Source organism: Orcinus orca, chromosome 15 (assembly GCF_937001465.1).
Source record: "Orcinus orca chromosome 15, mOrcOrc1.1, whole genome shotgun sequence".
In the NCBI taxonomy this organism is placed as follows: Eukaryota; Metazoa; Chordata; class Mammalia; order Artiodactyla; family Delphinidae; genus Orcinus; species Orcinus orca.
In genome coordinates, this window is record NC_064573.1 from 82,517,300 (window position 1) to 82,544,031 (window position 26,732).

Here is a 26,732-nt window from a genome sequence, read left to right on the forward strand (position 1 = left end):
CTTTTCTCTCCAGGGAGAGACGCACGAACATGGCTACTGCTAGTCGTGTGACTCTTGCTCCCATTTGGATAAGATCAATACCTTTGCCTTGATTTTTCGGAACCTTCTTTGGAGTCTTTTGGCTGCCAGTACTAAAAACCTAACTAGAGCTGGCTTTAAGTAACGAGGGCGTTTACTATCTTGCATAATCAGAAGTTCAGATATTGAGTTCCCAGCACTTGCCAATGATGTAATTGAGCCCAGGTTCTTTCCATCTTTCCACTCAGCCATCCTTTAATGTACTGGTTTGGCCTTAGCTTGTTTCCTCACAAAAGGACTCAGCTGGGACTTCCATGCTTCCACTGCAGGGGGAGACCCCGCACGCCGTGGTGCGACCAAAAATTTTTTAAAAAAAGGGGGGGGGGGTCTTCCCTGGCGGCGCAGTGGTTGAGAGTCCGCCTGCCGATGCAGGGGACATGGGTTCGTGCCCCGGTCCGGGAAGATCCCACATGCCGCGGAGCGGCTGGGCCCGTGAGCCATGGCCGCTGAGCCTGCGCGTCCGGGGCCTGTGCTCCGCAACGGGAGAGGCCACAACAGTGAGAGGCCCGCGTACCGCAAAAAAAAAAAAAAAAAAGCGGGGGGTGGGGGCGTGGCAGACCTCAGCTGCTCCAAACATTACATCCTTAGGCAAGAATTTCCAAAGGTCTTTTTTTTTTCCATTTGAGGTGAAATTCACGCGACATAAAATTAACCATTTTATAAGTAAACGATTCAGTGGCATTTAGTACCTTCACAGTGTTTGCAGCCACCATCTCTATTGAGTTCCAAAACATTTGCATGACCCTGCAGAGGAGAGCTCATACCCACTCAACAGCCATTCCTCTCTCCCTCCCCTCCGATTCCTGCGAAACCACTAATCTTTCTGTCTCTAAGGATCTGCCTATTCTGGACACTGGCATCATACAATATGGGGCCTTTTTTCCTTTTTTTGTTTTGGCCAGGCTGCGCATCATGTGGATCTTAGTTCCCCAGCCAGAGGTCGAACCTGTGTCCCACTGCAGTGGAAGAAGCGCACAGTCCTAACCACTGGACCGCCAGGGAAGTCCCAGTACGTGGCCTTTTTTGTGGCTTTTTTCACTTCATCTAATGTGCTCGAGGTCCATCCACACTGTAGCATGCATCCGTACTTCGTTCCCTTTTCTGATAGTCCATTGCGTGGATATGCCACGTTGAGTTTATCCGTTCAGCTGCTGATGGATGTTTCGGCTCTTTCTACCTTTTGGCTCTTGCGAACAGTGCTGCTGTGAACGTGCCTGTACATGTATTTATTTAAGTAACTGATCTTCAGTTCTCCGGGACATATACCTAGGAATGGAATCACTAGAAAATTTTCTGAAACACATCCCTAGACTTCCCCTCACATCCTATAGGTCAGAATTGTGTCACATCTCTGAGCCTACAGCAATGTCTTGGCAAGAAAGTGAAACCACCACGATTGGCTAAAACTAATCAAGAGTCACACCCTGAAGCTGGGTGAGAACCCAATCACCTCTGAAGGGCATGGTAACGTGAAAGAGGGCCATTTTCAGGAGATGGTGACCTTGAGTGTGAAGTAGGCACACTTAGGTAGGCAAGTTCTCTGTCAACCATCCCTCCCCGTATTGTGAGATCAATTTGTATTCTGTTCAAGGGTGTGAACCTTACTGTTCTACCTGCCAAGCAAGCTTTCCTTTGGGGATTGTTTGTTCTGCAAACATCTGTCTTAAGGAGGAAGTGTGGGAACTAAGGTCATGACAAACAGCATGTCAGACGATGAAGCCTGTGTGAAATGGAAGCTCTTAAAATATACTAAAGGAAGGACCCTGGTGGATCCAGGGTGTGCTTCCCTTATGGCACCTTTGAAACACTGGGAATGTGTTTCAAGGAACTTCCATTTATTTAACGTTGTCTAGATTCTGGTTTGTGTACCCAGATTTGCCTTTGCCTCCACCACCAAGCCGTGTGGAATTCATTTCTTTGTCTATTCCACAAATATTTCTTGTGTGTCTGCTATGTGTCAGGCACTGGGCAAGGCAGTCGGGAGATGATGGTAAGACAGAGAGCCTTAGCTCCTGTCCTCATGGAGCTAACAGTGTGGTGGAGGAGATTGAGGTTAAACAAATAATTCTGCAGCTCATTTTATTTATTTATTTTTATCTATCAATAATTACTTTTTTCTTTTTTTAAATTGAAGTATAGTTGCTATAAGTTACAAGTGTACAATGTAGTGAGTCACAATTTTTAAGGGTTATACTCCATTTATAGTTACTATAAAATACTGGCAATATTCCCTGTGATGTACAATATATCCCTGTAGCTTATTTTATACCTAATATTTTGTATCTTTTACTCCCCTACCCCTGTATTTCCCCTCCCCCCCTTCCCTCTCCCCTCTGGTAACCACTAGTTTGTGCTCTGTGAGTTTGCATCTTTTTTTGTTATGGCAAAATTTTTTCCTTTTTATGACTGAGTAGTAGTCTACTGTGTGTATATATATATATATATATATATATATATATATATGTAATATCTTCTTCATCTATTCATCTGTTGATGGTCACTTATGAACATTGGGGTTATGCAGATCATTTTTAAATTAATATTGTGATAAATGTGATGAAGAAAAAAAAAGCACAGGGTACAATGAAAGTGTGAAAGAGAGGAAGTGTTCTGATTGGATCCTCCATGACAATAGACACAAGGAAAGACTACAGCAGTTCCCTGCAATGAGTGGTTAAGGGAAAGCAGTGACATCAGCCAGTGTCACTGAAGTCCCTCAATTAGCCAGCAAGGCCAAGTGCAGGCTTCAGGGACACCACCTAGAGCATTATGGGGATTAATTTGTTTTCAACTGAATGTGTATGAGAAAAATAATACTAGGTTTGAAAACAAAGGATTGTTTTAGACCCATAAAGGCCAGAGTGGGGAAGTTTTTAAAAATTGAATTGCAGTCCTTGTGTCACTCTGTGCTGTGCTGCGAGAGAAGCCCATGGCTCGAGTACCGTGTCATGTCACCGTTTGAGCTTCAATTGACTAGACCAGCCCAGGGGAGCCATCCACTGGTTGATTGACAGCTGTCAGCTGGCCTGGTACATACGCTTTGCTCACAAAGGCACTCCGCACTGCATATTGGTTTCCTGGGGCGGGGCTGCTATAACAAATTACCACATGGTTGGTGCTTCACTTTTTTTTTTTTTTTTAATATTTATTTATTTGTTTGACTGCTCCACGTCTTTGTTGCGGCATGCGGGATCTTTTAGTTGAGGCGGCATGTGGGATCTAGTTCCCTGACCAGGGATCAAAGCCGGGCCCCCCTACATTGGGAGCATGGAGTCTTAGCCACTGGATCACCAGGGAAGACCCTACACTTGGTGCTTTAAAACAACAGAAATTGGGGCTTCCCTGGTGGCGCAGTGGTTGAGAGTCCCCCTGCCGATGCAGGGGACATGGGTTCGTGCCCCGGTCTGGGTGGAAAAAAAATACAAACAAAATAAACAACAGAAATTTATTCTCTGACAGTTCTGGAGGCCAAAAGTCTAAAATTGAGATGTTGGCAGGGCCACACTCCCTCTGAAGGCTCTAGGGGAGGACCCTTCCTTGCCTCTTGTAGCTCTGGTGGCCCTATAGCTGTTTCTTGACTCGTGGCTGCATCACTCCAGTCTCTTCCTCTGTCTTCACATGGCCTTCTCCTCTCTGTGTGTCTCTTATAAGGATGCTTGTCATTGGATTTAGGGCTTATCCAGGATGATCTTATCTTGGGATCCTACATTTAATTGTATTTGCAAAGACCCTTTTTCCAAATAAGGTAACATTCACAAGTTAAGGTTCTGGGATTAATCCGTGAACATATCTTTTTTTTTTTTTTTTTTTTTTTTGGCGGCACGCGGGCCTCCCACTGTTGTGGCCTCTCCCGTTGCGGAGCACAGGCTCCGGACGCGCAGGCTCAGCGGCCATGGCTCACGGGCCCAGCCGCTCCGCGGCACGTGGGATCCTCCCAGACCGGAGCACGAACCCGTGTCCCCTGCATCGGCAGGCGGACTCTCAACCACTGCGCCACCAGGGAAGCCTGTGAACATATCTTTTTGAGGATCACCATTCAACCCACTCCCATTGGATAATGACTATTAGACCCAGTCATGTCAGGGAAGATGCTGGACAGTGACAACGATCCAGTCGGGTCCTCTTTTTATGGAAGTCTGGACCCAAGCAAGATATGCAAGAAATAAACCCCTCCGTTGGAGTTGGGCAGAAGCCAAGAAACCCCCAAAGAAGACAGTCAGAAGTCAGAGCAACGACCAACTGAGGCCACATCGTGAGAATGGGGACAATTCTAGAGCTTCTCTTTCCTGGCATACCATTTTCATCGATGTAAGCAAAAATGCATCTTTTGAACCCTGCTCAATATTGTGTAACAACCTAAATGGGAAAAGAATTTGAAAAAGAATAGATACAGGTATATGTATAACTGAACCACTTTGCTGTACACCTGAAACTAACACAACATTGTTTTTTTGTTTTTTGTTTTTTAAATTTATTTATTTATTTTTGGCTGCGTTGGGTCTTCACTGCCGCACGTGTGCTTTCTCCAGTTGCGGTGAGCGGGGGCTCCTCTTCGTTGCCACGCACGGGCTTCTCATTGCGGTGGCTTCTCACTGCAGAGCACGGGCTCTAGGTGCGTGGGCTGCAGTAGTTGTCGCTTGTGGGCTCAGTAGTTGTGGCTCACGGGCTCAGTAGTCGTGGCTCACGGGCTCTAGAACGCAAGCTCGGTAGTTGTGGCGCATGGGTTTAGTTGCTCCGCGGCATGTGGGATCTTCCCGGACCGGGGCTCAAACCCGTGTCCCCTGCATTGGCAGGCGGATTCTTAACCCCTATGCCACCAGGGAAGTCCCTAACACAACATTGTTAATCAACTATACTCCAATATAAAATAAAGTTGAAAAAAAATTAAATTAAATTAAATGTATCCTTTGTTTTTCATGACGTTTAATGTCTTGGACTGTGTCTAACAATAGCTGGTGTCTTAATTCTTGCTGCTGCGGGGGCAGCAATTCTGGAGTGACGACTTTGCCTGCAGGAAGGTGAGCGCCAAAAGCACAGGGGTCCAAAGCTCCAGGATGGGTGTCGATGGCTCCGGGAAACAGTGGAGCACTTTTTTCACTCCTAAGGACACAGGAGTTGGAGGAGGGATGAGGCAAGAAGAGGATCAGACATGTATAGCAACATTGCCATTGGAGGAGTCAAAAGGAGGCTCCCCTGCATGATTCCTGAGCCGGCACAAGAACCCAATGCCAGCAGCTTTTCAGTCTTTTAAGAAATGCAACATCGGGCTCTCCGGGTGGCGCAGTGGTTAAGAATCCTCCTGCCAATGCAGGAGACGCGGGTTCGAGCCCTGGTCCGGGAAGATCCCACATGCAGCAGAGCAACTAAGCCCGTGCGCCACAACTACTGAGCCTGCTCTCTAGAGCCCACGAGCCACAACTACTGAGCCCACGTGCCACAACTACTGAAGCCCGGGTGCCTAGAGCCCGTGCAGAGAAGCTACCGCAATGAGAAGCCCTCACACCACAAGGAAGAGTAGTCCCTGCTCGCCGCAACTAGAGAAAGCCTGCGCGCAGCAGCAAAGACCCAACGCAGCCAAAAATAAAAATAAATACATTTTAAAAAAAAGAGAGAGAAATGCAGTATCACCATCATTCTCAAGGCACGGAGGACGATGGTGAGTGAAAAACACAGACCTCGGTGTGACTGCTTCGAAAAGTTATGAGAAGAGTCAGATTCTACGCAGGAAGACATTGTAGGAATACCTTAGTCAACTTATTTCCATTTTCCTTTTAATATATGCACAAGAGTGACAAGTATCCATTGAAATTTTCAAGTGATAAGAAGTTTGCCATCGTGGGTGCACATTCTTTTCCTGTCTTCGTGGCGTATAAAGTAACGATGCATCTTCTGTCAGATGGTATTTCGACTTGGCTTAAGCAGTATGGTCCAGGCCAGCACAAGGCTTGACAGTTTCCTGAGCAAACTTACTTCGGTTGCTTATATAACGTGCGTTACCCCAGGTAACCCAGAAGGTCCCAAGTAACACAGAGTCAGACAAAAGTTGGACAAGAAACAGTGATTAAGCTCAAATCCTTGTGGGCTGTGAAAGAACACACCCCAAATCCTGGGTTAGAAACAGAAAAGGAGGGTGATTTGCCTCAAGGGCCTACAAGATCCCTCACTGTTTTTTTTTTTTACATTTTTATTGGCGTATAATTGCTTTACAATGGTGTGTTAGTTTCTGCTTTATAACAAAGTGAATCAGTTATATATACATATACATATGTTCCCATATCTCTTGCCTCTTGCGTATCCCTCCCTCCCAGCCTCCCTATCCCACCCCTCCAGGCGGTCACAAAGCACCGAGCTGATCTTCCTGTGCTGTGCGGCTGCTTCCCACTAGCTATCTACCTTACGTTTGGTAGTGTATACATGTCCATGCCTCTGTCTCGCTTTGTCACAGCTTACCCTTCCCCCTCCCCGTATCCTCAAGTCCCTTCTCTAGTAGGTCTGTGTCTTTATTCCTGTCTTACTGTTTTATTTATTTATTTGGCCACACTGCGCGGCTTGTGGGATCTTAGTTGCCCCACCAGGGATTGAACCGAGCCATGGCAGTGAAAGCCCCAAGTCCTGACCACCAGACCGCCAGGGAATTCCCCCTCACTGTTTAAAAAAAAAAAAAAGGTGAATTATTTAGGTATTTGCTTTAAGGCTGACGATCTTTGATATATTGAAGCACAGACTAGTCTTTATCCCAGAGTGTTTCTCAACCCCTTTTCCTTTATTGCCCCTCCCCCAGTTACCTCTTCAGACTCTTTTTTTCTAATTGTCCGCTCCATGAATCTTTTCTTATTGTGATAAAATATACATAACATAAAATTCACCATTTTAACTACTTTAAAGTGGCATTAACTATTGATACATTCACAGTGCTGTGCAACGAATACCACTGTCTGGTTCCAGAACTTTTTCATCACCCCAAACAAAAACTCCAAACCCATTATTATGCAGTCACATCCCATTCTCCCATCCCCCCAAGTCCCGGAGACCATTAATCTGCTTCCTGTCTCTATGGATTTGCCTCTTTTGGACATTTCCTATAAACGGAATCATAAAACACGTGGCCTTTTAGTTCTGGTTTCTTTCACTCAGCATAACGTTGTATATGTATCAGTACTTTATTCCTTTCTATGGCTGAATAATATTCCATTGTATGGATGGATGGATGGACCACATTTGTTTAACCATTCATTTAGTAGATAAACATTTGGGTTGTTTCCACCTTTTGGCTATCATCAATAGTGTTGCTATGACCATTTGTGTTCAAGTGTTTGTTTGAACATCTTTTTCAGTTCTTTTGGATATATTCATAGGAGTGGAATTGCTGGGATCCTATGGTAACTCTGTGTTTACCTTATCAAAGACCCACCAAACTGTTCTCCACAGTGGCAGCACCATTTTGCATTCCCACCAGCGATGTATGAGGGTTCCAATTTCTCCACATCATCACCCACACCTCCCCCCGCCCCCCCATGAAAGGTTAATAGCACACATATACCACGTATGTTTGTGTACTGTAGCCCTTTTGACGGCAGACTTTGTGTCTAATGGAAATATTTGCAGGGGATCATAGACTCAGAAGCCTGCAGGAATTTATAAAAACACTGCTGGCTCACCAAAAACACATCTGCCAGCCCTTAGGGCCAGCAGGCCGCCAGGCTGCAGACACGGATTGATTTTATTTTATTAAAATATGTATAGGGCGGATGGAGCATCATTTATTCCATCATTCCCCTTTTCCTTTTGATGGGCATTCATTTTGTGACCAGCTTCCTACCACACATACAAAAAAACAATGTTCCCGTCAACATCCTTGTCCTTAAGTATTGGTACTTTTATTTTTCTGGGACGGATTCCCAGGAGTTGGATAAATGGGTCAAAGGGTTTCGTCTCCATTTTAACAGATGTTGCCAGATTGCTTCCCCAAATGGCTGCAAAACTTCACATGTACCAGAGTGGCCTTTTCTCCATATTCCTGCCAACACTTGAGAGCACTGCTCGTTTTAGTTATGTCAGTCAGTCTAGTGGATGCAATGTCTTATTGCTTCTTTAATTAGCATTTTTCTGACCACTGTTGAATTGGAAGATCTTTACATTCTTTTGTTGGCCATTTGGTTTTGCTCCTCTGTAAATAATCTGTTCATAATCTAAGTCCATTTCTGTCTTGGTTGTTTGTCTTGTTCAGGTCAATTTGTAAAAGCTCTTTAGATAGCATCCATCTGAACTTTGGCTTAATTGCAGAGAAGTGATTAAGAGCATCGTCTTCTGGGGCGGGCTGCCAAGGTTCGCCTCAGAACTTAGCCCCTGACTGGCTATGTGACCTCGGCAAGTCATTCAACTTTGCCCCAGTTTACTCATCTGGGAAGTAGCAGTCATGATCAACATCATAATTCCTACCTCATACTGTTGTTCTAGACACCAGTGAGTTAATACAAGTCAATAGGATGGTGCATGGCACACAGTAAGTTAGTCAACCACAGTTGGTGACTATTATTTGTATTACAAATAGTTTTCCAGCTCCATCACTTGCACTGGCTTTATTTTTGGTACCCCTTGTCACATAAAACATTTTAATGTTGACATAGTCAAATACCCATCTTTTCTTTCATAGCTTCTGAGTTCCCAGGCTTGGTTAAGAAGATCTCTCCATTTCCTTCATGATGAATTTCCTTGTCTTTTGGGTAAGTTTAAAATTTTTTATTTTATATACAAAGAGTTAGTATTGTTTCTGAGGATGGTAGATATGCTGGATGACCCGTTCAAGAAGTTCACACTTAGTCCAACTTAATGAAGCCGATGTCCTTCCCGTACTGGCGGAAACACTGGCGGCACATATTGAGGCTGTATTTCTGGATCAGGTTGTACCGGTTTGGGCCGGTTTGAGCAGACGCAGCAAGAGCTAGAACGCTGGCCAATTTTTTTTGGATGACTCCAGTAGAGCTGCTGGTGACCCATGTTGCTTTCTTGGCTTCAACTAGGCAAAAGCAAATTTCCTTGTCCTGATCATGGGAAGCCTGTAACTCACCATGTCCCACACGGAGGTGCACTGTCCTGCCAGCTCCTAGATCTGTTTCCTCCCCTTCTCCCTCATCCCTCCGAGATGAGACCTTTAGAACACTTTCACTTCCTCCCTCTCCTCCTTTCCTTTTCCATCTTCCCCAATGAGACCCATGAGACCCTTTACCTCCCCACCCCCACTCACCAGTCTCTGAGGTTTGGCTGAAATAATTTAGTATTTGTTAGAACTCCCTTAGAGGAGGTCCATTTGGTTTCAAGAGTCCTTCTCTGTTACACAAATCCCTCTCTGGATCCACTTAGATGTAAGACATCCTATGCCTGTGTTCTTAACACTGTTTTCTCTTTTGTTTTCTTCTTCTTTCAGTTTTCTTTTCAGGTGTAGTTGTAGTCTGGTAAGTCTTTTCTCAAGTCATTTCCTCAGATGAAGACCTGGGAGTTATATTCTCTGAATCCTTGGGGGTATCCTTGACTCTTCTCCTTTTGCCTCAATAGATGGAAAGTATTTTGAAAACTGGATAGAGGATTCTTGGGTCGGAGTCCTTTCTCTCTTCTGTAGATACTGGTCCACTGTCATCTTTCCATAGCATAGATGAAAATCTAATGCCAGTATGACTTTTTTTCCTTTGTGCATATCTTCTGCTTTCTGCTTGACACTTGTAAGATGGTTATCTTCCAGGTTTGGTGATTTTACCAGAATATGCCCACATATGACTCTTATCAGACCAGTCTGGAACTCAGTGAACCCTGTCAATCTGCAGTTGCTGATCTTTAGTAATTTCAGGAACATTTTCTCCTATTATTTGTTGATCTGTTGCTTATTCTTGTTTTGGAACTCCTATTGTGTGTTCATTCATTCTTCAGGAGCTATCCTCCAACTCTCTTATCTTTCCCCACAGATTTCTATTTCCTTATCATTTTGCTCTATGTCTGGAGACATTTCTTGCACTTGGTCTCCCAGACTGTTCATTTAGCTCTCAGTAGAGATTCTACTCACCTTCTGTTACCAAATGTGGGTTTGGCTGCTCGCCACTCAAAAGCCAATCCTCAAGAGACAAGTGTTGGTTGGAAAGGAAAACTTGCTTTATTCAGGAGGCTGGCAACCTGGGGAGAAGGCGGACTTGTGTCCAAAAGCCACCTCCAAATGTTCTGCTTGACCAGGAAAGTTTTTAAAGGGAAATCATTTGGGGATGGGGTCAGAGTCTTCATCACCTCCCACTGTGTGCAGACTTTCTTCTGATTGGTTGGTGGTGAGGTAACAGGACAGTGTCCCAGGAATCTTGTGCTTGGCCTGAAGTTACCATCCTCCACCTGGGTGGGGGTCTTAGTTCCTACAGAAGAACTCAAAGATATTGTTCTGTGTATCCCTTGAGGAGGAACCAGGACCCTGCCCCAAGGCTGCACTATTGTTTCTTCACTGCTCCTCCTTTGTTTCTGCATCCCCTCCCTTCCCTGATAAGCAACTGTTCAAATCTGCCCTTTCCGAACTCGGAAGGTCAAGGAGGCTGAATAAAGCCTATTTCCTACAAACAAGAAACAGGGGACACAGAAAGGATTTGAACCCGGGAGGTCCCCACAGGGTCCTACTCTGTTTCATTAGCATCAGATCCCACAGGTGAAGGGCTCAGTCCCACAAGACTGTTGGACTCAACTTCAGAAGAACAAACAGTCAAAAACCAGATGGGGAAGAAAGCCTGTTTAAGGCCCCCTGCCCAAATCGCCCTACCTCAATTTTTCCAACATTGTAATGGCATTTCTTCATTTAAAAATACATCATGGGAACTCCCTGGCAGTCCAGTGGTTAGGACTCTGCGATTTCACTGCTGAGGGCCCGGGTTCAATCCCCAGTCAGGGAACTAAGATCCCTCAAGCTGAGTGGTGCATGGCCACAAAATAATAATAATAACAACAACAACAATAATAACAATAATAATAATGATGATATAGAGATAGAAAGTAGATTGGTATTTGCCAGGAGCTGGGGCAGCTCTATGGGGCATGACTGACAATGGGCATGGGGGGTTTTTGGGGGCGGGATGATGAAAAAGTTGTGGAATTAGACAGTGGTGATGTTTGCACAAGTTTGTGAATATACAATAATAAAAATGGCTGAACTGTACTTTAAAAGGATGAATTTATCATTTCTCAGCCTTTTGTCTAAGATCAAGCATCAGTATCTGTTTTTAGTTCGTGTTTTTAGTCAGTGAACTTTGGTTGAGGGCTGGAGGACAGCATCCTCAGGGAGTTGCATGGTGTCTTGGTTGCGTGGATTGGGTGTCTGGGAATCCAGTCTGTGTCTGGAGCCAGGCTATGACCCAGGACATCCTGGTCACCTCTGCCAGCATGCAGCCATACCCAGGGACCTGCTGCGGCTTCCAGAATCAGCTGGACCATCTCTCTTGAGAGTTTCTCCGGCTTCCCTCTGTCAACTGGTTGGTTCTCCCAGATTCCATTTTATTTCACTCTGTCAGCTATAAAGGAGGGATCACTGGGCTGTTGAGATAGAGGGGAAGTGCTGGCTTAGTCCTCAATGGGAAAGACATAGGAAGGGCCCGGGCAGGAGTTTGAATTTTGTGCCCTGGCTGTCCTGCTGTTCTCAGGCTTTTTAGGCATGTATCTGAAAGAAAGTCTCTTGAATTAAGACTATAAGAAAGTACACAAGATATTCAATAAAGTAAATGACCTAAAAAAAAAGATGAATTTTATAGCATGTGAATTATATTTCAGTATAAAATATCTGTAGCTGTAAGGATCCTAAGCCCAGGACCTCTGTCATCCTCTCTGCACCCCCAGCACCTGGCCAAGGAGTGGGAAAGCTGGAATTTCAACCCAGAAACATCTAATTCCAAAAGCCATTCCCTTTCACCTCCACCCCACGTTGATACCAGGTAGCCTGGCAGCAAAGACTGTGCTGAGTTGGAACTCTATTCTTTGGATAATTGAAGGTTTTTGAGGTTAGGAAAAGAGGCATGGTTCAATTTTTGTTTTAGAAGAATAATTTTTAGGAGCTTTATGTGAATATTCTTTGTTAGAAATGTTAACAGTAGATAAGACTATTCAGCAATTTTTTTCTGGATGGACTATAATAATTTTAGTTGTTTCGTTTAAAAAAATTTTCTTTTGAAATCATGACTGAAATGTCAGCTTCTATGGGAACCTCAGAGAGAAGTGTGATTTTTTTTTTCTCTCAGTTTTTTAAAAATATGCATTTTAATGACTTTTGAGATTGGTTTCCATCATTAAACAAAAGATAGCTGGAGAGAGAGAAGAGGCAGTTGGGCAATGTTTGCCTGTGAAAAGTCAACCTGTCTTTAATGTTATTCTTCTACTTTTTTTAAGTTGAATTTCTCTGCTGTGTAGCACAAGAGGCCTTATGTGAAATTCTATTCTAATTTATAGGTGATAAGTGGTTTTAAATAAACACATATGGCATTCCAGCTGAGCTCTGAAACCACTGGCTGACGTGGCATAGGACAAAGACAATCAGACGCTGTGCGAGTTTGCTCGGGCCACCTTATCAAAGTTTTACAGTCTGGGTGGCTTAAACAACAGAAATTTTATTTTCTCACAGTTCTGAAGGCCAGAAGTCCAAGATCAAGGAGTGGGTAGAGTTACTTGTTCTGAGACCTCTCCCCTCACTTTGTAGACAGCCGTCTTCCCCCTGTCCTCACATGGTCTTCCCTCTGTGCACATCTGTGTCCTAATCTCTGTGTCCTCTTTTTATAAAGGCACCAGTCCTATTGAATTAGGGCCCCACCCCTAATGACCTCATTTTCATTTAATTACCTCTTTAACACCCCTTGTTCAAATACAGTCACATTAAGAGGTACTGGAGGGACTTCCCTGGTGGTACAGTGGTTAAGACTCTGTGCTCCCAATGCAGGGGGCCTGGGTTTGATCCCTGGTCTGGGAAATAGTTCCCACATGCATGCCGCAACTAAGAGTTCACATGCCACAACTGAGGAGCTGGCAAGCCTCAACAAAGGAGCCCACCTGCCACAACTAAGACCTGACCCAACCAAATAAATAAATATTAAAAAAGAAAAAAAAAGAGTACTGGAGGTTAGGGCTTCAACATAGCAATTTGGGTGGAGGGGGACACAAATCAGCTCATAACAGACACCCTGGTTTATATCTTGCTCTAAGGAGTTGTATTCAGTGAAACTGAGGAAAATGTTTATACGAGAACTACCCAGGCTAGAAACGACCAGAAGTCACAAGACACTGGCTCATACCTAGTATTCCACCCTAAGTCCATCCTCAGACCACCCCCTCTGGGGCAGGGATCTTGCCTGACCCAGGAGAGGACTGGGGACGGAGAGTGGGGATGGACAGAGATGGGAGAGAGGATGAGCTAGAGAAGAGGGGCAGCTACTCTATAGAGTTGTAACAGTTTTCTTTTTTAAATCACGTGAAATTAACATAACATAAAACGAACCATTTTATTTTATTTATTTATTTATTTTAATTTATTTTATTTATTTATTTTTGGCCACGTTGGGTCTTCATTGCTGTGTGCGGGCTTTCTCTAGTTGTGGTGAGCAGGGGCTACTCTTTGTTGCAGTGTACGGGCTTCTCATTGTGTTGGCTTCTCTTGTTGCGGAGCACGGGCTCTAGGCATGCAGGCTTCAGTAGTTGTGGCGCACGGGCTCAGTAGCTGTGGTTTATGGGCTCTAGAGCGCAGGCTCAGTGGTTGTGGCGCAAGGGCTTTGTTGCTCCGCAGCATGTGAGATCTTCCCGGACCAGGGCTCGAACCCATGTCCCCTAAGTTGGCAGGCAGATTCTTAACCACGGCGCCACCAGGGAAGCCCAAAATGAACCACTTTAAAGTGAACAGTTTAGTGGCATTTAGTACATTCTCAGTGTTGTATAGCCATCACCTCTATCTAGTTCCAAAACATTTTCATCACCCAAAAAAGAAACCCCCTGCCCTTTAGCAGTCACACCCCATCTCCCCTCCCCCAGCCCCTGGCAACCACAGTCTGCCTTCTGTCTCTATGGATTTGTTTCTTCTGGACATTTCATACAAATGGGATTATACAGTATGTGGCCCTTTGTATCTGACTTTCACGTTATGTTTTCCAGGTTCATTTTTTAAAAATATTTATTTGTCTATTTATTTATTATTTACTTAGGCTGCGCCAAGTCTTTTTCCTTGTTTTTTTAAATTTATTTATTTTGGGCTGCATTGGGTCTTCATTGCTGCATGCAGGCTTTCTCTATTTGTGGCGAGCGGGGGCTACTCTTCGTTGTGGTGTGCAGGCTTCTCATCGTGGTGGCTTCTCTTGTTGCGGAGCATGGGCTCTAGGAGCATGGGCTTCAGTAGTTGTGGCATGCAGGCCCTAGAGTGCAGGCTCAGTAGTTGTGGTGCACGGGCTTAGTTGCTCCACGGCATGTGGGATCTTCCCAGACCAGGTCTTGAACTTGTGTCCCCTACATTGGCAGGTGGATTCTTAACCACTGTGCCACCAGGGAAGCCCTGAGCCGAGTCTTAGTTGCTGCATGTGGACTCTTAGTTGGGACATGCATGCGGGATCTAGTTCCCCTGACCAGGGATCAAACCTGGGCCCCCTGCATTTGGAGTGTGGAATCTTACCCACTGGACCACCAGGGAAGTCCCTTATTTCATTTTGTAAGAGTTTTTAACCTTATGGTTTCATAAACAAGCTAATTTTGGGCTACCCTTTATGAGTTTCCCAAGTTGCCAGCCATAAAATCTTTAAAACATAAAGGACATTTGTGGGTATTTTGAGGGATGCAAAAGAAGGTGGAGGAAAAACTGAACATGGAGAGAGAGGGCCTGAATTGTAGCATCTGCCCCATAGTCCCGTCAGGTTACCTGATCATGTGTGTATACAACCTCCTACTCACAAAGATCAAAAACCAATAACACAATTTGTGTTCCTACCACCCAGAGTTAACAATCCTTCTTCTTCTTGTATGTCTTTGTTTTAATTCTATGACATTTTACTACATATGGAGATTTGTATAACCACCACCACATTTAAGATACAGATGGGGGCTTCCCTGGTGGCACAGTGGTTAAGAGTCCGCCTGCCGATGCAGGGGACACGGGTTCGTGCCCCGGTCCGGGAAGATCCCACATGCCACGGAGTGGCTCGGCCCATGAGCCATGGCCGCTGAGCCTGCGCCTCCCGAGCCTGTGCTCCGCAGCGGGAGAGGCCGCAATGGTGAGAGGCCCATGTACCGCTAAAAAAAAAAAAAAGATACAGATGGTTCTGCCACCATGAGGGAACACCCTCATACTGTACAATGCCCACTCCCTCCTCTTTAACCCTTAGCAACCACTGATCTATTCATCTTCTTAATTTTTATTTTATTTTATTTTGGTTGCACCACTCAGCTTGCAGGATCTTAGTTCCCTGACCAGGGATTGAACCTGGGCCCTCGGCAGTGAGAGCATAAAGTCCTAACCACTGGACTGCCAGGGAATTCCCTATTTGTTTTCTTTATAATTTTGTCATTTCAAGCATGTTACATAAATGGGATCATACAGTATGAAACTCTTTAAGATTGGTCTTTTTTTTCCCACTTAGCATAATGCCATTAAAATCCACCCAAATTGTTACATGTGTCAAATAGTCTATTTCTTTTCATTGCTAAGTAGTATTCCATGGCATGCACGTGTCCCAGGCTGTTTAACCATTCCCCCTTTGAAGGACATCTGCAGATCCTTCTTCTAAAATAAAGTAAAAGCGTTACAGAGACAGTTGAGGCCTCCCTCAATCAAGTGCTCCTCCTTCCTCCACAGGGGTCATCTGTATCTTGCAGCTGCTATGCCTCCTTCTCTTCCATGATTTTTGTTTTGTTACATATGGATGCTTCCAAAATCCATGTTATTTCGTTTAGCATATTTTAAACATTTTAAAAAATGTTATCATATTACATGTATCTTTTGGCAACTTGCTCTTTGCTCTAGATGTTATGCTCAAGGTTCAGTTCTATTGATACAGGTAACTCGGGTTCCTTTTTTTCTTCCCTGCTATGTATTGATAGTATTCCACTGGGTGCCTGTATTGCTGTTTATCTATTCCCCTTCTAATGGACACTTAGGTTGTTTCCTGGTTTTCACTATTACAAACACTGTTGCACTGAACATCGTTTACCTGCCTCCTCGTGAGATGGTAGCTTCATTAGAAAGTCGAGAAGAATATTCAACAAGGGATAAAGAGCTCAGTCACCAGTGAGCTTTGGAAGAAGGGAAGCTAACATTTATTGATCCACTCAGTGCCAAGCACGGTGCCTGGCAGCTTAAGTACATGAGCTCAGCCTGGACCTGGGAGATCCCTAATGGTCGGGCAGCCTGAAAAGTTCTGGATTTATTGACCCCTAATGGGTCAAGGCACTCACCCTACTTTTTTCAGTTCACGTTGCTCATCTCTCACTTTGCGTTGTTTCGGAACTTTAAAGGCAAAGACTCTGGAGTCAGACTGCCTATACTTGTTCCCTCGGTTCATCACTTACAGGTCCTATGACCTTTGGCAAATTATTCAAACTCTCTGGACCTCAGTTCCCGTATCTGTGAAATGGAATAGCACTTACCCTATGAAGTTACTGAAAGGATGAAACGAGATCACCTATGGAAAACACTAGGCATAGTGTCTGGCCGACGGCGTGGAGGAAATCTTCCATACAATAATTGATAGCGATCAAATGATGCTAAATGAAGCATCTCTCTAATTATGAGCCAATCTTTGCCTCATGTTGTTTTACTGAAATAAAAAATGAATCAATACCATTTTCCTACTGAAGCATTGTATTCCAAAGGAGGGATATTTTGTAAGCACAATGAAAAGAAACCCACTGTCTTTCAACCTGATGACATCAGTAGGCAGTTTTCTGTTCTTTTCAGTTGCATTGGAAATGTCATGTACTGTTCCCAATACCTATTGATGCCCGTAAATCTCTCTCTATACTGGCCAGTGCCCAGTATATCAGTATTTGTTAAGAGCCTAGAAGTGCTTGCCTTTCATAAGACAGGGCCATGCGACTGTGATCAGGCCTGATGTTTGTAATGCCACATGCAAATCCCTTCTCCCTGAAGAGACAGAGGGTGACCAAATCTTAAACTTGAGCCCCAAGAGAACCCAGCACCGGGCTGTAAAAATAGCCATGTTTCCTGTGTCATAGCAGACGCAGAACTCAGTGAACAGAATGTCATGGCTAGGTACTCACCACAGCTAAGCCTGCCAAAGAGTATGTCTTGGACTCGAGTTTATTAAGTAATATATAAAATTGCAAAGATTTTAATTCTCTAGGAAGGCCTTCGGAAGGGCTCTAGCAGTCAACATCTGGAGGTCCACGTCTGTTTGGGTTTGGGGCAGTGTGAACTGCATTTCTTCCTCAAGGTTGGCTGATTACCTGTCTGTTCTCCAGAGTTTTGTAACGTGGCAGAAATTTTGGAAGCAAGAGAATTGAGATCAAGTCTGCTGAAAGCGCAAACGTGGTTTTTAAGCGAGTGATGTGGGCGGTGGTCTGAAATGTTATCTGAGGAACGCCTGGCAGTCAGCATGAGTTCATATAAACAGTAGTTTAAAAATACCCTTTAGGGACTTCCCTGGTGGTACAGTGGTTAAGAATCCGCCTGCCAATGCAGGGGACACGGGTTCGAGCCCTGGTCCGGGAAGATCCCACATGCCGCGGCGCAACTAAGCCCATGTGCCACAGCTACTGAGCCTGTGCTCTAGAGCCCTCGAGCCACAACTACTGAGCTCACGTGCCACAGCTACTGAGGCCCGCACGCCTGGAGCCCATGCTCTGCAACAAGAGAAGCCACCGCAATGAGAAGCCGGCGCGCCGCAACGAAGAGTAGCCCCTGCTCGCCGCAACCAGAGAAAAGCCCACGCGCGGCAATGAAGACCCAATGCAGCCAAAAATAAATAAATTAATTAATTAATATTTAAAAATTAAAATACCCTTTAGTAGTTACTAGAGGAAGGCGGTGTGGGAGGGGGAATTGGATGAAGATAGTCAAAGGTACAAACTACCAGTTATAAGATAAATAATTCTTAGGGATGTGATGTATAACACGACAGATATAATTAACTCTGCTGTATGTTATAGATGAAAGTTAAGAAAGTAAATCCTAAGAGTTCTCATCACAGGAAAATTTTTTTCTGTTTCTTTAATTTTGTATCTATATGTGATGATAGATATTTACTAAACTTATCATGATCATTATTTCATGTTGTATGTAAGTCAAATCATTATGCTTACACCTTAAACTTCTGCAGTGCTGTATGTCAATTATATCTCCAGAAAACTGGAAAAAAAAAAAAAAACCCTTTACACAACAGCCATGTGATTGTTGTCCTAATGACCCTTTTATAAAATGTGGTTTGGGACCAATCAGATTATTTCTTATGAGAATCTGACCTGAGAGACACAGGTATTAAGGGTTGAATCATGTTCATGGTTAAGAGGCGGGTGAAGAGTTGTGCGCTGGTGTCCTGGGTCTGCCCACACCTGGTTGAATTCTCTCTTAGTTTAGAAACACCGCTATATTTCTTCTCTCTTTAATTTTTTTGCTTAAGTTAATTTACGTGTGTTTCAGTTACTTCATCCATAAGCACTTGGAGTTAAACAGTTATAGTAAGGCATCTTCTCCCTACCATGAGAAAGGACAAAAATAAAAAAAGAGGAATTTCCAGTAACACAAACAACCCGGCCTCAACGACTGAAGAATTTCATCAAAATTTCCTTTCCAATTTGAAGAAGTCGCCAATTTGATCCAAAGGATGGGGGAGCAGGCGATGATCCATATTTCCGTTGGTTGGTAATTGGTCAATTTCCAGTACCTAGTGGCTTCACCAAGGCACTGTGGTTAACCGAATCCCTCAGCTAAATTCTGATTGTAGAAGCAAAGTGGGGGAAGAGAGAGGCGAGCTGGGCTTGATGGACCGTCTGTGAATCCAACTGCTTGTTGTAAGCAGGAAGGTCAGCGGATTGACAGACCATAATCAGGATTGACAGACCATAATCAGACCATAATCAGCGGATTGACTATTAAACCAAAAGGCATGTTAAGGACCAGAACACTAGGTGCAGTTTAAATCCCCTCCCGTCAGGCAAGGTGCCCTGGGGCAGATAGGCTAATAAACTTGGAAAGGTAAGAGAGTTCATAAAATCAGAAACAAAGACAATTTTGTACACCTGATTTTATGGTTCTGGACTTAGGGGTAATCCCCCCTTTTTTTTTTTTTTTAACCTACACCATGCGGGATCTTAGTTCCCCGACCAGGGACTGAACCCGCACCCCCTGCAGTAGAAGCGAGGAGTCTTAACCACTGGACCGCCAGGGAAGTCCCAGGGCATTTCTTTGGGAGCAGCTAAAAGGAAGTCCTACTTTTTTACATTGCAGAGAGTAAACTCATGGAACTCAATGACCCCAAGAACTGGTACCCTCCAAAATATAGAGGAAGTAATGAAAAAGAGATGTGTAAATGATGATAACTGCCCCTTCCAATATGTATATAGACACACAGACATGCATACGTATAGTTACACCCCCCCACACACACACACACTCACTCACACGTTGTACCACACACAGTTTGAGACTGAGTAGAATATGCCATTGGTTTAGCCCAGAATGTCATTGCTTGCTCCCTTTTAAAATTAATGTTGGCGGGCTTCTCTGGTGGCGCAGTGGTTAAGAATCTGCCTGCCAATGCAGGGGACACGGGTTCGAGCCCTGGTCCGGGAAGATCCCACGTGCCGCGGAGCAACTAAGCCCGTGCGCTGCAACTACTGAGGCTGCGCTCTAGAACCCGCGATCCACAACTACTGAAGCCTGTGTACCTAGAGCCCATGCTCCGCAACAAGAGAAGCCACCACAATGAGAAGCCCTTGCATCGCGACGAAGAGTAAACCCCGCTCACCGCAACTGGAGAAAGCCCGCATGCAGCAACGAAGACCCAACGCAGCCAAAAATAAAATAAATAAGTTTATTAAAATTAATGTTGGCATTCCCCTGGACAGGGAAACAGAAGTATTTAGGAGACTGCTCTCTCTCTCTTTTTTTTTTAATTGAAGTAGTTGATTACAATGTTGTGTTCATTTCAGATATACAGCAAAGTGATTCAGTTATACATATTCTTTTCCATTATGATTTATTATAGGATATTGAATACACTTCCCTGTGCTATACAGTAGGACCTTGTTTATCTATTTTATATATAGTTTGTATCTGCTAAACCCAAACTCCTAATTTATCCCTCCCCCACCCCCTCTCCCCTTTGGTAACTATATGTTTGTTTTCGATGTCTGTGTCTGTTCCTGTTTCATAAATAAGTTCATTTGTGTCATATTTTAGATTCCACATATAAATGATATCATACAGTATTTGTCTTTGTCTGACATACTTCATTTAATATGATAATCTCTAGGTCCATCCATGTTGTTGCAAATGGCATTGTTTCATTCTTTTCTTTTTAAATTATTTATTTATTTATTTATTTATTTTTGGATGCGTTGGGTCTTCGTTGCTGTGCGTGGGCTTTCTCTAGTGGCGATGAGCGGGGGCTACTCTTCGTTGCAGTGCAAGGGCTTCTCATTGCAGTGGCTTCTCTTGTTGCAGAGCACAGGCTCTAGGCGCGCGGGCTTTAGTAGTTGTGGCACACAGGCTCAGTAGTTGTGGCTCGTGGGCTCTAGAGAGCAGGCTCAGTAGTTGTGGCGCACAGGCTTAGCTGCTCCGCGGCGTGTGGGATCTTCCCGGACCAGGGCTCGAACCCGTGTCCCCTGAATTGGCAGGCAGATTCTTAACCACTGCGCTGCCAGGAAAACCCTAAATTTTTGTTTTTTTAAGCCACCAAATTTGTGGTACTTTGCTATGCAGCCCTAGGAGACTAATACACTCACACACCTCAGGGCCTTTGCACTTACCATCCCCTCTGCCTAGAATGCCCTTCCTCCAGATGTTTGCACTGTTTGCTCTGTCTTGTTATTCATTGCTCAGCTCCAGGTCACTTCCCAGTCATCCCAGTCCCACCCCCTTTTTAGCCTGTCACCCTGCTTTGTTGGCTTCAGAGTCCTCATAGACATCCCAAGCTCCCTTTCCATTTATTTGTCTACTTCTTTTCTGTCTGCCTCCCCACCTTGAATGTGAGTTCTATGAGAAGAGGGTCCTGGGGACCTTGTTCCTTGCTCTATTTCCGTCAACCACTCAGAACACAACAGCACACAGCTGGTGCTTAATACATAAAAGCTGATGGGATGAATGAACGAAAGGACGGATGTGGGTTGTTAGTTCTGAACAGGTTGGAGTTTCACAACTGGGTTCCCTGCTGACTCATGCATCTGGGGCTGGGGGAATCCCTGCTTTCCTCTGAGCTCAGCTCTGCTCATCTGTTCCTCTTTAAGAAGGTGATCTCTGCTTTTAACTTTCTGTCTCTAGGAGTTAATTGAAAAAACAGACAAGCACACTGATCAAAAAACACTTCAGAACCTCAAGAAGGTTCATCGTTCTTCCTTTACTGCCATTCAGCCATGGCTGGGAGGCTGAGTATCTGCATTTCTTATTGGCATCCGAGCCACAATGCCAAAGCAAGCCTCATCTTGCTAAAGAACTGAGTGGAAGTGAAAGCGTAACAGAAACCTGGACCGATCACAGACTCAAACCAGTACGTCTCCTTTCCATCCCAGAACTGGGAACTGAAACCATTCCACAGGAAGTTCTCTCCTCCCCCAGTCTGGCTGGATGCCTTTTTTAATACACAAATACTCATAGCAACATTCACCAAGCCCTAAATAAAGCAAAGTGCCCTTGCAGTCCTGTCTGTACTACCCTTCTGAATTAAATTGCTTTTACTTCTCCCAGCTCTCTCCCATCTTTGTTCGAATGCATATGTAAGTTTTACTTAACTATCTCATGTTGCAGGTTAGAGTCACGTCCTTTTCTTACTTTACAGTATGTGGTATTTTTCTACCAGGGCAACCTGGTTGAAAATTTTATGGGTTAACAACACATAAAATTCTCCACATAAGTAAGAAGTCCATGTCTGTGAACCATCACCCAGACACATGCAACACCAGATTGTGTGTCTCATAGCAAAATTTATTGAAGTGGTAGATTTCTTATAGAAACACAAGCAAATGAACCAGGAGGAAGCTTTCCCCCCTCTAACCATTGGGCAGCATTTCCCTTTTAGTGATAAAAGCAAACAGAGGTGGCAAGCAGCTCTCTCCCTGAAGTCTTTTTAACAGTTCAACCTTCAAATTTGTGTAAACAAGAGAGGAATGGATTCCTTGCAGGTTGTAACATAAATGCCATTTCCTTTCCCTTAGTAACACTGTTTTGCTCAGTCCCTGCTGGGGCAAATCCCCTCTTTACCAGCACTGGAAACTCAGATATTAACCAGAGCTTATGAGTTTCTGTCTGGTCCATTTCTGCTAAAGCGTAGCTGAAAGATGGATTGGTCCCACGGAACCCAGGTGACCTCCTGGCTTGTTTCATGATGCCTGGGCTCCCTCCAGGAGCAATAATTCCCCTCCAATCACTTAGCTTTCCTTATCCCAGTGGGAGCCCACAAACAGCCTAGGCGTTGCCCCAGGAGCCGAGAACCATCAAAGTCTCAGGCAGGTGAAGGAAAGAGGCTGGTGAGTCACAGGTGCCAGTGGGCGTCTCTGTGGCTCCAACTCTCCAGCAGCAGAAATGTGGACAGTTTTGCCATCTTCAGTTCTGCGAGTGTCCGAGATTGAACAGAAGTTTCAGACGCCTAGAAGCTTCTTCCTCCATTCCCCCGAGATCCCGGTGGAGACACGCTGCAACCAAGCAGCCTATGCTGCCAGACCGATTCTCTAAATCTGATTCTCTGGATCTGGAAGTTCTGGGAAACCACAGGCCAAGGCTCGTGATGTTACTCTGTGTACCAGCCCAGCTGCTTCTCCAGAGATCTTGGTCCTTGATGATCCTCTCCCTTCTTGGCTTGGTTATTTTAAGGAGAGGCCAGCGTCAGATAAGAGGGGCTCTGAGGCTCACTGGGATTGGCCATTAAAAGTGTCGGGAACATTCTTGGTAGTACTCAGATCCCCCGTGAGCTCGACACTTGTGCTGCGGTTATTCTCGGTCTCATCCGGCACCTTCCTCCATAGGCAGCGGTTGACCAAGGTGGAGAAGAAGTTGGGGAAAGATGGGCTGGAGAAGTAATACACCAAAGGGTCCAGCATGCTGTTCATGTAGGTGAAGCTGAGGGTGATGTAAAACGCCAGGTCAACTGAGCGATAGGTGTCACAGTTCCGCGTACCAGCGGTGCGCAGGAGCCAGAAAATGCGTATGCGCGCGGCCACACTGGGCAGGAAGCAGATGGTGAAGACGACGGCCACCACCATGATGAAGTTGATGGCCCTCTTGATCTTGACATGCTTGTTCATCTGTCGCTGCCGCAGGCTCCAGATGATTCTGGCCGAGCAGAACAGGATGATGCCCAGGGGCAGGAAGAACTCCAGGAGGAACATGGCGTCGTGCCAGCGGAAAGTATCGCAGATGTTGAAGCTGCTGCACAAATTCGAATTGTGACTCCTGATCAGCATCTTTTTGTACAGGAGGTGCATCGTCAGGCCGATAGTGATGCCCCACAAGAGGCAGGAGATGAGCACCGCCGTCCGATTGGAGATCTTGTTCAGAGCGTGATGGGGATGGACCACTCGGAAGTACCTGTCCACGGCCACCACCGTGAGGAAGATGATGCTGCCCTGGCGGTTCATGGCCAACATGAAGAGCATCAGCCGGCAGGGGACTTCCCCAAACCTCCAGTCCCACTTCCTCACATAGTTGTCCGTCAGGAAAGGCAGGCAGATGATCAGGAGGAAGTCAGCCACAGCCAAGTTGAACAGAAACACCCGGCTGGCTTTCCAGGACTTGAGGTGGAAGCAGAAAATCCACAGGGCAAGGCCATTGCCCAGGAGCCCGAACACAAACTCCAGCCCCACCACCGGCGGCAGCACCTTGGCAATGAAATCATCCCGGAACACACAGCAGTTCTTCTTGCCTATTTCCAGAAAATGCGGGTGGGACAGGTTCATGAGTGAATCGCGTTGGTCTGAGGGAGCGCCTCACCTAGCGAACGCTCAGGGAACAAGGTGTGGGTCTGAGTGGCGAACCTGTGGTTCAGCACTCGCCTTTATGTCATGTCAGGGTGTTGAAATAGATGACTGAATGGTTACCAGGAAACTACGAAATCGCTTTAAAAAAAAAAAAAAGCCAGCGAGTCTCTTATGAAACCTGCTGTTTGCATAAACAAATAACAAAAAAAAAAATCCCCGGGCATATAAGAACCCACAGAATTTTCTAAATGTAAAGAATACGTTTGGGCAAGCAGACTGTCATTGTGAATTATGACGTGACATAATTCAAGCAGACTGAAATGTGGAAGGCTGTGTGCCTGTATATTGAATACTTAACATGGGAGAATTAATTCACTGTCATGTGGTTGCCTTGCATAATAAACAAAACAACAACAGCAATAATAATTTACTTCATGTTTCTCAACAGAAACATGAAGAATTGCATGGAATATTAACAGGCTTATGTTTTAGGAAACAGTAGCATGTGTATGGTTTTTTTTTTTTTTTGGAAAGGTCGAGAGGACAGTAATTGTCTAGTATTTTATGAGGACAGATGTGTTGCATTTGATGTTTCCATGCTATCTTCTTTGTAAAACATGGGTTGCTTTTCTACACCAGAACCCTGCAATTAATCCCCAGCTAAGGGGAAAAAGAAGCTATCTGAGAGCAGCATGCCATTTCATCAGATGCTTGAAAACTTGAACCCAGTTGGGTTGCCAGTGGTGTGTTACAATAAGTTAGTTTTTTTTCTTTGTTTGTGTTAGATTTTGAGATGGCTTCTTGCTCAAGTAAGTAATTTATTGTTGAGCACGTGACTTACTAAAATTAATAAGCTTTATTTTTTAGAGCAGTTTTAGGTTCCCAGCAAAACTGAGTGGAAAGTACAGAGCGTATATATACCAGCGGTATGCCAGCTGTCCCCACACGCACACAACCTCCCCCACGATGCACGTAATATTTGAAACGCCCCCATTTTTGGAAAATTAAACTTAGAGAATGTAAAAAGACTTTGACCTCTGCCTTGCAGCAGGTCATCGTTGCACACATCATTTCTTTGCTTTTCGATATAATTGGGTGTAACACTACAGAACGTTTCCACCCTGTAGTATTTTGGTCTGATGAATTCTTGCCGTGCAAGGGGTTCTAGTTGTGTTGCTTCTACTTTGAGTGAGAAGTAGGACATCTGCTTCTTTAGTTTCACACCCAGGTTCCACGATAGGGATTTGTAGACTCCTCCCAGGAAACGGCAGTCAGGATGATCTAATGATAGACTCACACAGGAGGCAGTGGCACTTGACGATGATGAAGATGGTGTTGGCACCCCCGGTAGGGGGAGCTTCCTTTGTGCCAGACGCCACACTCAGCGCTTTATTTTTATTTCTTTATTTATTTGGTCGTGCTGCTCGGCATGCAGGATCTTAGTTCCCCCACCAGGGATTGAACCTGTGCCCCCCGCAGTGGAAGCGCGGAGTCTTAACCACTGGACCGCCAGGGAAGTCCCATCATCTGAAATACATTATCCTGTTTTCCCCTGACTGCAGTCCATGAGGTAGGGACTGTTACTGATTCCAATTTCAAAATGAGGAAGCTCAGAGAGGTTGGTCATCTATCCAATGCTGCACAGCTAATAAGATTTGAATCTGGCCCTGGCTTCAAGGCCTGTGTCCCTAACCATTACACTACACTGCCTCTTATTATATTATTGCCCCTTCTAGAAGGCCTTACTGGGTTGAGGTCACATTATGTGGCTGTAGTTAGACTCTAGTGAAATGACTAGTATTTGCTTCCCATCCTTGCTGCCTGTGAATATCCTGCTCCCTTCTTGGATGCATGTGGACTTGTCAATGACATTCATAAAGTAACCCTAAGTAACCCTAAAGTAAACCCTAAGTGCCTTTATTAACTAAGAGTCAGAAAACCTGACTATTCACGATAGTTATTTTGGGGAACTGGAATTTGCAAGGGATCCTCCGTTTCTAAGTTTTACAATTTCATAATATTTCCTTTTTTTCTTTTTTTTTTGACTGCGTTGGGTCTTCGTTGCTGGGCGTGGGCTTTCTCTAGTTGTGGCGAGCAGGGCTACTCTTCGTTGCAGTGTGTGGACTTATTGCGGTGGCGCCTCTTGTTGCGGAGCACAGGCTCTAGGCGCATGGGCTTCGATAGTTGTGGCTCTCAGGCTCAGTAGTTGTGACCCACGGGTTTAGTTGCTCTGTGACATGTGTGATCTTTCTGGACCAGGGCTTGAACCTGTGTCCCCTGCATTGGCAGGCGGATTCTTAACCACTGCACCACAAGAGAAGCCCAATATTTGCTTTTTAAAAAGAAATAAAAAGTCATAGGGGACTTCCCTGGCAGTCCAGCGGTTAAGACTTCGCCTTCCAATGCAGGGGGTGTGGGTTCCATCCCTGGTCGGGGAGCTAAGGTTCCACGTGCCTCGCGGCCAAAAAACCAAAACATAAAACAGAAGCAATATTATAACAAATTCAATAGAGACTTTAAAAATGGTCCACATC

At 44.9% G+C, this 26,732-nt stretch overlaps 2 protein-coding genes and 1 pseudogene across 2 annotated transcripts in view; 1 reads left to right on the top strand and 2 right to left on the bottom strand.

Moving 5' to 3' along the window:
• Positions 1 to 26,732, top strand: part of LOC117203991 (uncharacterized) — a 62,402-nt gene that overhangs the window by 9,256 nt on the left and 26,414 nt on the right. Inside the window, 2 exon segments of the mRNA XM_049698114.1 lie at positions 981 to 1,087; positions 8,732 to 8,801. The gene's annotated coding sequence lies outside the window, so the exon portion shown is untranslated.
• LOC117203990 (40S ribosomal protein S29-like) lies at positions 8,804 to 9,084 on the bottom strand (annotated as a pseudogene).
• LOC101274361 (hydroxycarboxylic acid receptor 2) lies at positions 22,190 to 24,274 on the bottom strand. Its single transcript, XM_004286872.4, is given in 2 exon segments — positions 22,190 to 23,150; positions 23,152 to 24,274. Coding segments are annotated over 2 exon segments (1,086 nt in total). The 5' UTR covers positions 24,178 to 24,274; the 3' UTR covers positions 22,190 to 23,090.